This window comes from Nothobranchius furzeri, chromosome 13 (genome assembly GCF_043380555.1).
Source record: "Nothobranchius furzeri strain GRZ-AD chromosome 13, NfurGRZ-RIMD1, whole genome shotgun sequence".
NCBI lineage: Eukaryota > Metazoa > Chordata > Actinopteri > Cyprinodontiformes > Nothobranchiidae > Nothobranchius > Nothobranchius furzeri.
The window spans coordinates 53,233,391-53,243,064 of record NC_091753.1 but is presented as its reverse complement, the minus strand read 5'-3'; the positions used below and the strand labels follow the sequence as shown (position 1 = coordinate 53,243,064).

Below are 9,674 nucleotides of genomic sequence, written 5' to 3'. Positions count from 1 at the left end.
AGTTGTGCTTGCTCCCTTTCCTGTTGGGCGGTTGTGATTTCTGTCCATTGACTGCGGAGGTACTCCGGCGTCCAGCAAAAATAGAATCGATCCTATTTTTGCCGGATGGCGGAACGGCAGGCGGCGCACTGCGCCGCACAGCCGTAGTACTGGAACAGCTCTGATTGACCACAACGGGACTGATTTTGCTGCGGAGTTCGTGCCGGAGCGGAGCGGAGGTAGTGGAATTTTGGGGTAAGTGTGCAGTACTGGAGCTCCACAGGGTATGGTGCTCTCACACTTTCTCTTCCCGTTTACACCTCTGACATCACCTACAACATCAGCAGCTGTCACCTCCAGAAGTTCTCTGGTGACTCGGCCATTGTCGGCTGCGTGTCATCATTGAATTTGTGGACTGGTGTGAGTGTAACCATCTTCACTTGAACACCAGTAAGACAAAGGAAAAGGCGATTGACTTCCAGAGAAACACTCCTCACTCACCAGTAAACATTCAGAGAGCAGACTTTGAGGTGGTGGATACCTTTAAGTACCTGGGTGTTCACTTCAACAGTAAACTGACCTGGTCCAACAACACAAATGCTCTGTATAAGAAGGATCTAAGCCACCTCCGCCTCTTGAGGAGGCTGAAGTTCTTCGGAGTAAATTCCCAGCTGCTAAAATCCTTTTATCACTCTGTGGTTGGCTCTGTTATGCATTCTGCTGTGGTCTGTTGGGGTGCAGGCAGTGGTCTGTTGGGGTGCAGGCAGCTCTGACCGAAACAGGAAGAGACTGAACAAGCTAGTCCACAAAGCTAGCTCGGTTCTGGGCTGCCCACAGTTGAGGAGATTTATGAAAGGAGGATGCTGGGGAAGGTGACCACCATCTTAAAATAAACCTCCCACCCACTGCATTCCACTGTGGAGACCATGGACAACTCCTTCAGAGGCAGACTGAGACATCCCAGATGTAAAACCGTAGATCTTTCTTCCCCTCTGCTGCAAGAGTGTATAACTCCTCAGTTTAAGCTGTACTGGCAATATTATGATACACAATACCACCAATGCAATACCGGACTTACATTGTATGTCTGTGTCTCTTGCAGTAGGCTGCATGTTGGAACCCAAGTTTTTTCAGTTTTTTAATTTTTTTATTCGTGGTTTTTAGTGGTCGTAGGTTACAATTCTAGATTACTGCCTATGTGTATATACATGTACCTTTGTTATTATCTTTCTTCAAATAATCCTCTTAAGCACTGGTGCTGCTGCAACAAGTACATTTCCCCACTGTGGGATCAATGAATTCTATTCTATTCTATATTTAAACACATATTTTATTCCTTGGCTCTAAAGAGTGTGACACTGTCCCTTTATTTTTATAATTTCCTAATTGTTCGTTTGTTCGACTAAGCGTAACATTGTATGTTATTTGCTGCTTTTTTCCAAGGCAGTTTCCGTTTTCAGGGTCTTTTATGTTTTATTTTTATCTTTGCTAAACACTTTGATTGGTAAAGTGTTTTTTTAAGTGCCATAGAAATAACTTTGATTTGATTTAATTTAATATAAAAATGTCTACAATACAAACCAAAGCAAATTATATATTATTAGTGATAGAAGACAATAATTGAAACTTATTGGTAACATAGTTTGTTTAATGATGAAAGTAGTACGGATTATAGTACATAGGGCTGCTTCAGTGTTCATTCTTCTATTTTATGTTTAACACTGAAACTTGGAACTTCCTGTTTAGTACAAAGTAAAGCATGCTAAACAGAAACATAAAGATCCTTGTCATACTGACCATCCAAGTAATTGGTATTGATATGTAAAAGTCAAATAAATATGGAAGGGTTAGTTTCTGTCATTCATTTAAGGAAAGTTTAAATCCTAGAGAAGAAATGATGACAATAACTCCACCTTCATCATGGAGCATGCAGGAGAAAGTCCTTTAAGCCAGTAACCAAACAGAAGACAAATCAGTGTTTTCTAGTTCTTTGTTATACTTACTTCTTAACTAAACAGACACACAATAGTTTAATATGTACTTCCTTGTAATAAGACAGTCTAGTAGTGGAAATACAAAACAATAAATATGTGAACAATGAATGAATGATTAGAGGTGGGTAAAAATATCTGTAAAATGAACAAATTGAAAGGATAATTGTGATCATATGTATTCTGCCTAATTTAAATGTCCGATGTTAGGGTTAAATGGTAGTTAACATGTCTTGAATGAGTATCTTTTGTTTCTTCAGCATGCTGTCAGAAATGAATAACAGCAAAGTGACGGAGTTCATACTAACTGGGTTCCCTGGCCTTCAACCTGAATACTACGGTCTTGTTTCTACTGTTTTGTTCTTAGTTTACTTTGTGGCTCTTCTTGCAAATATTACAGTTTTTTACTTATTTGGAACTAACCGTTGTCTTCACAAGCAGATGTATTTTATCATTTTAAATCTGTCAACATGTGACCTTCTCTTCAGAACTGCAACTTTACCTAAAATCATCAGCAGATACTGGTTTCAAGCCAGGACAATTTCTTTCACTGCTTGTTTTGTACAAATGTTTGGCCCAGCACAGTTCACTTCCCAATTACAGCAACAGCCTTATATCATAACCACATATGTGGAGAAAATGTTCAGTAGCAATGAGAGAGTTTGCTGTTGCATGTAAGTGATGTTAACTATTATTTAACATTTAAACTTATTTTCTGATTTTTTTTATTTCTTCAAAAAACCCTGGTAAGGGATGTTTTTCTGTATTTGGAGCATCAGAAAAAGTTTTATGGTGGTGGTGATGTTTTAAAGTCGCTGAGAAACTGCATGCATGCAGTTTGTTGTTTTGCTGCTAATACAGTAGCAGGTTCAGCTGCATATTTTTGCAATAAAAATGTTATGTTGTAATGGAATTCATGCATTAGTTTTTGTTTGCTTTGAACCCAGAGCAGACGTCACACGCCAGACGACATCAACACTGCATTCTTTAGTATTTGTTCATTTATTGTGAGTAATATCGATATCGCAATATTAAGCACTGTTATCGAACATCGCAGGTTTTCCTAATATCATACAGCCCTAATATATATATATATATATATATATATATATATATATACAGTATATATATCATCATGCCTAGTACCTATTGTACAAGCCTGTGTGTGTGTGTGTGTGTGGGGGGGGGGGGGGGGGGGGGGCAGTATTATGATCTGGGGTTTCTGCAGTTGGTCAGGTCAAGGGTCAGCAGCAGGATGTGCTCCAAGAATGACCAGGTTATTCCATCTTCCCTGATGGCACGGCCATATTCCAAGATGACAATGCCAGGATTCATCAGGTTCAAATTGTGAAAGAGTGGTTCAGGGAAGATAAAACATCATTTTTATACATGGATTGGCCATCGCAGAGTCCAGACCTGAACCCCCTTGAGAATCTTTGGGATGTGCTGGAGAAGGCTTTGTGCAGCAGTCAGACTCTACCATCATCAATGCAAGACCTTGATGAAAGATTATTGCCACACTAGATGGAAATAGATCTAGTGACATAGTGGAAGCTTATCAAAACAATACCACAGCAAAAGTGTGCCGAAATCAAAGCTGACGGGAATCTGACAAAATATTAGATTATGTGAACTTATTTTTGGTGGCGACTTTTTTTTTGCCGGCCAGCATACTTCCCCATTAATACAGAGAAAATAACTGATTTAATAAAATGTGTTAATAAAAACAATTTACCCTGCTCATCAACTATTTTCTACTTAGCACATTAGCTTCACCATGTCCATGCATTTCCTCACCTGCCAATACTGGGCATTTTACAGATTTCTGAGAGTATTCACCATTATTCCAAGGGTTACATACGTTTTGTCATATTTTTGTCTTTTTCTGCCACTGTTTAATACTAGCTCTGTGATTACGTTTGATCTAGTGTGACTTCCTGTCCGACCTGAGAATGTTTGCGTGTTAAATTGGGCAGTGTGTAGTTTTTCCTCACTGTAGGAAAAAACATTTCTGTTATTTTTCATCCCCGTGTGTGGTCTCTCATGCTTTGAAAATTGTCCAACAAATCCTGCCATGTGAACAGGGCCATAGAGAATAGGAATGACGGACAATAACTCCACCTTCATCATGGAGCATGTAAGAGAAAGTCATCTTAGGCCATGACCAAACAGAAGAGAAATCAGTGTCCTGCTGCCCTGTCTGTGAAATAGGTACTTGCACTTTGTGTTAGTTCATAAATAGTAAAGAACTGTGTTTGTTATTGCAAAGAGTACATATCATTAAAAATAAATCACTGGTTAAGTGTTAAAGTTAAAATAACTGTTTTGTTAAGAAAATATAAATTGTTGTTTGTTAAATTTCCAAAATGAAGGTTCAATGTGAGTTCTGATGTCTTGAATGAGTTTCAGTTTTTAAAGGATCTTTCACAACATGTCAGAGATGAATACTAGCAGAGTATCAGAGTTCATACTGACTGGGTTTCCTGGGCTTCATCCTGAATACTACGGTCTTGCTTCTGCAGTTTTGTTCTTGGTGTACTTTGTGACTGTTCTTGCAAATATTACAGTGTTTTACTTATTTGCAACTAACCGGTGTCTTCACAAGCCGATGTATTATATCATTTTAAATCTGTCAGCATGTGACCTTCTCTTCAGCACAGCAACTTTACCTAAAATCATCAGCAGATACTGGTTTCAAGCCGGGACAATTTCCTTTACTGGTTGTTTTGTACAAATGTTTTTTGTTCACTATCTCGGCTCAGTAAATTCTTTCATTCTGTTTCTGATGGCTTTTGATAGGTATTTGGCAATCTGCCATCCTCTCAGATATGCAACGTATCTTAAACAAACAACTTTATTCTTTCTCAGTCTGAGTGCATGGATCATTGCTATCATAGTCCCAGTGATATTAGTTATTAGAGCATATCCTCTCCCATTTTGTGGACCAAATAAAATCAGTCACTGTTTCTGTGATCATGTTGGAATAACAGGACTAGCCTGCACTGACAGGACACCTTACTCCTTTGCTGCATTTGTTGGTGCAATGATTACTCTTCTTGTACCTCTTTCCTTTATTGTTTTTTCATACTCTGCTATACTCATAGATGTAAGTAAGATAGCAGGTTTCAAAAATCGTATTAAGTCTCTGTCTACATGTAGTACTCATTTGATAATTATCTCACTCTATTATTTACCCAGATGTTTTGTCTATTTAACCAGCTATGTTGGGATTGTATTTAGCACTGATGTGCGAATAGTGATTATAATGCTTTATAGCCTCGGCCCTCCAATGGTCAATCCACTAATTTACTGCCTGAGAGCTAAAGACATACGACAATGTTTGTGGAAGCATTTTTACAGAATGGCACCCCCAAAAACAATTTCAGCAATCACTAACTGATAAATAGGTGGAATTTTAACATCATATTATGAGTTTGTTGTCAGTTCCAATCATGTTGTAGCTGAAACTAAGTTCTATTCTGAATAAACAGGCTATTTAAATAAAGAAGTGTTTGTTTTTACAATATTTCACAGAAATACCTGATACTATCACAGACCTAACATGTTTTCAAATGGTTCCTTCCTTCTGACATTTTGGATCATTATTTATTATGTTACAAAGAGCACAATGAAAATGTTGTTAGGTAATCTAATATTCTGTTTGTTTTGTGTTTGACCAATTTGGACATGCCTCATATTTTAAAACGTCGTCGTCGTCGTCTTCCTCCGCTTATCCGGGTCCGGGTCGCGGGGGCAGCATCCCAACTAGGGAGCTCCAGGCCGTCCTCTCCCCGGCCTTGTCCACCAGCTCCTCCGGCAGGACCCCAAGGCGTTCCCGGACCAGATTGGAGATGTAACCTCTCCAACGTGTCCTGGGTCGACCCGGGGGCCTTCTGCCGGCAGGACATGCCCGAAACACCTCCCCGGGGAGGCGTCCAGGAGGCATCCTGACCAGATGCCCAAACCACCTCAACTGGCTCCTTTCGATCCGGAGGAGCAGCGGTTCTACTCCGAGTCCCTCCCGAATGTCCGAGCTCCTCACCCTATCTCTAAGGCTGAGCCCGGCCACCCTACGGAGGAAATTCATTTCGGCCGCTTGTATCCGCGATCTCGTTCTTTCGGTCATTACCCAAAGCTCATGACCATAGGTGAGGATTGGGACGTAGATCGACCGGTAAATCAAGAGCCTGGCTTTCTGGCTCAGCTCCCTCTTCCCCACGACAGATCGGCTCAGCGTCCGCATCACTGCAGACGCCGAACCAATCCGCCTGTCGATCTCCCAATCCCTCCTACCCTTACTCGTGAACAAGACCCCGAGATACTTAAACTCCTCCACTTGAGGTAGGACCTCTCCCCCGACCCGGAGGTGGCAAGCCACCCTTTTCCGGTCGAGAACCATGGTCTCAGATTTGGAGGTGCTGATCCTCATCCCAGCCGCTTCACATTCGGCCGCGAACCTACCCAGCAAGAGCTGAAGGTCAGAGCTGGATGAAGCTAGGAGGACCACATCATCCGCAAAAAGCAGAGACGAGATTCTCCTGCCACCAAACTCGACACACTCCACACCACGGCTGCGTCTAGAAATTCTGTCCATAAAAGTGATGAACAGAACCGGTGACAAAGGGCAGCCCTGGCGGAGTCCAACCCTCACTGGGAACAGGTCCGACTTACTACCGGCTATGCGGATCAAACTCACGCTCCTCTGGTAAAGGGACTGAATGGCCCTTAACAGAAAGCCACCCACCCCATACTCCTGGAGCGTCCCCCACAGGGTGCCCCTGGGGACACGGTCATAAGCCTTCTCCAAATCTACAAAGCACATGTGGATTGGTTGGGCAAACTCCCATGCCCCCTCCATCACCCTATCAAGGGTATAGAGCTGGTCCACAGTTCCACGGCCAGAACGAAAACCACATTGCTCCTCCTCTATCTGAGATTCAACTATCGATCGGACCCTCCTCTCCAGTACCTTGGAGTAGACCTTTCCAGGGAGGCTGAGGAGTGTGATCCCCCTATAGTTGGAACACACCCTCAGGTCACCCTTCTTAAAGATGGGGACCACCACCCCGGTCTGCCACTCCCTAGGAACTGCCCCCGATGACCACGCAATGTTGTAGAGACGTGTCAACCATGACAGCCCTACAACATCCATAGCCTTGAGATACCCAGGACGAACCTCATCCGCCCCCGGGGCTCCGCCGCTGTGTAGTTGTTTGACTACCTCAGCAACTTCTGCCCCCGAGATCGGACAGTCCATCCCCAGGCCTCCCAGCTCTGGTTCCTCCTCGGAATGCGCATTGGTGGGATTGAGGAGCTCCTCAAAGTATTCCTTCCACCGTCCGACTATAGCCTCAGTTGACGTCAGCAGCTCCCCATCCCCACTGTAAACAGTGTGAGCGAGTTGCTGCCTTCCTCTCCTGAGGCGCCGGACAGTTTGCCAGAACCTCTTTGGAGCCGATCGATAGTCTTTCTCCATGGCCTCACCAAACTCCTCCCACGCCCGAGATTTTGCCTCGGCAACTGCCACTGCTGCACCCCGCTTGGCTATCCGGTACCTGTCTGCTGCCTCCGGAGACCCACAGACCAGCCACGCCCTGTAGGCCTCCTTCTTCAGCCTGACGGCTCCCCGAACCTCTGGTGTCCACCAGCGGGTACGGGGGTTGCCACCACGACTGGCACCGGCCACCTTACGACCACAGCTAGCAACAGCTGCCTCGACAATCGCAGAGTGGAACAAGGCCCACTCGGACTCAATGTCCCCCACTGCTCTCGGGACGTGGTCAAAGCTCTGCCGGAGGTGGGAGTTGAAGACCGTCTTGACAGGTTCTTCTGCCAGGCGTTCCCAGCAGACCCTCACTATGCGTTTGGGTCTGCCAGGTCTACGCGGCATGTTCCCTTGCCATCTGATCCAACTCACCACCAGGTGGTGATCAGTTGACAGCTCCGCCCCTCTCTTCACTCGGGTGTCCAAAACATACGGCCGCAGGTCAGATGATACGACTACAAAATCTATCATCGACCTGCGACCTAGGCTGCCCTGGTACCAAGTGTACCGGTGGGCATCCTTATGTTCGAACATGGTGTTCTTTGTATTTTAAAACGGTTGAATTTTATTGTTGTCTTAAATCATCAATCCTTAATCAGGCTCTTTTTGTCACAGCTTAGTTTGCATCACCACATTATTGGCAGGTAGGGCTGCTCGATTATGGCAAAAATAATAATCACGATTTTAGTGACTGAAATTGAGATCACGATTATTTAGGACGATTTTTCAATTTATGTTGATGTTATTTGTTTTTATTCAGTCATAAAATTGCTCAGGGCACAATCAGGACAAAAATAAGAAACAAGATGATCACTAAAATAACTCCTGATTCCCAGTATTAAAAGACCAATATACTTATAGCTCATAGTTTATGACCCAAGGGCTATAGACCTTGGTTTAACTCATTTAGGTCTAACCAGTACAGACCCAAATACCAATATCTTGCAAATACTGACAGCAAGAATTATACAGTGGCATTTATAACAAATAAATGCAAATAAATTGATGTTCACAAAATGTTGCATAACATTTATTGAGTCGTGTCAAGGTGCTGTAGGAGAGTGCACTAGCACCGTGTCCTCAGAGAGATTAGTTATTAGTTATCAGCGTGAGGAACTTATTTCTACCTTATTTATAAACTATTTATTTACAGGTCCATCAGTTAATGTAATAATTGTCCCAACCACAGCTGCACCCCCCACCCCCCAACCCGGTCTCACAGCAATCGGGGCAAGCTGCGCGTGTGTTTAGCACGCTGCACGCGCACATTTAGCTGTTTTTAGCTGCTCAGGAGTCCGCAGGTGCGGTGTGTGTGTCACTCACTCTGGTTAATCCAACAAGGAGCCGGCTCCGAATTTGTTTCCGGCTTGTCTCCGGCTTTATTTGCAACTCAGGGCAGCACAAGCGGGAGGAGCAAATAATCGGCTTGTTTTGTTTTTTATAATCGTTCAAAACTCAGATCGTAATCGTGATTAAAATTCGATTAATTGAGCAGCCCTATCGGCAGGGATGGCAGCTAAGGGGTACTGAAGTTCGCAGGCTTCATTTGTGTAAGCCTAAAATATTCCCCAGCTAGCTGAAACATAGTCCCTCCAGTGTGTCCTTAGTCTTCCTTTAGGTCTCTTCTCAGTTGGACATGCCTGAAATATCTCACCAAGGAGGCATCCCTAACCTGATGCCCAAGCCACCTCAACTGGCTTCTTCTGATGCGGAGGTGCAGTGGATCTACTCAGAGCCACTCCTGGATGAACAAGCTTCCCACTCTTTCTCTAAGGGACAGCCCAGAAACCCAGCAGCGAAGACTAATTTCAGCCGCTTGTACCCGCACTCTCACTTCCCATAGCTTGTGAACATAGAAGACAGTTGGAACATAGATTGACTGCTGTCTCAGCTCTCTCTTCACAACGACAGACTAGTACAATGCCCACATCACCGTGGAAGCAGCAGCAATCCACTTATTGATTTGCTGCTCCAATTTTCCCTCATTTGTGAAGAAGGCCCTAAGATACTTTAACTCCTCCACTTGGGGCAGGACCTTGTTCCTGACCTGGAGAAAACAGTCTACCCTTTCCAACTCAAGACCATGGTCTCGCATTTAAAGGAGCTGATTCTCATGCCAGCCACTTCCCACTCGGCTGTGAACGTCTCCAGTGACAGCT

General features: G+C 43.9%; 1 protein-coding gene across 1 annotated transcript; it reads left to right on the top strand.

Moving 5' to 3' along the window:
• The first annotated feature begins 4,401 nt into the window (after window positions 1–4,401).
• Window positions 4,402–9,358, top strand: LOC107380549 (olfactory receptor 10A3). The gene is made up of 2 exons (XM_015951851.3): window positions 4,402–5,334; window positions 9,134–9,358. Exons 1-2 carry the CDS (start codon window positions 4,402–4,404, stop codon window positions 9,356–9,358), a joined length of 1,158 nt encoding a protein of 385 aa, XP_015807337.2.
• Window positions 9,359–9,674: the final 316 nt, after the last annotated feature.

What these genes read in the sequence shown, in the direction of transcription:
- LOC107380549 (XM_015951851.3), top strand. Translation starts at nt 4,402, where the DNA reads ATGTCAGAGATGAATACTAGCAGAGTATCAGAGTTCATACTGACTGGG. An exon ending in GGAAGCATTTTTACAGAATG is followed by an intron (nt 5,335 to 9,133) that starts GCACCCCCAAAA and finishes GTCTTCCTTTAG; the next exon opens with GTCTCTTCTCAGTTGGACAT.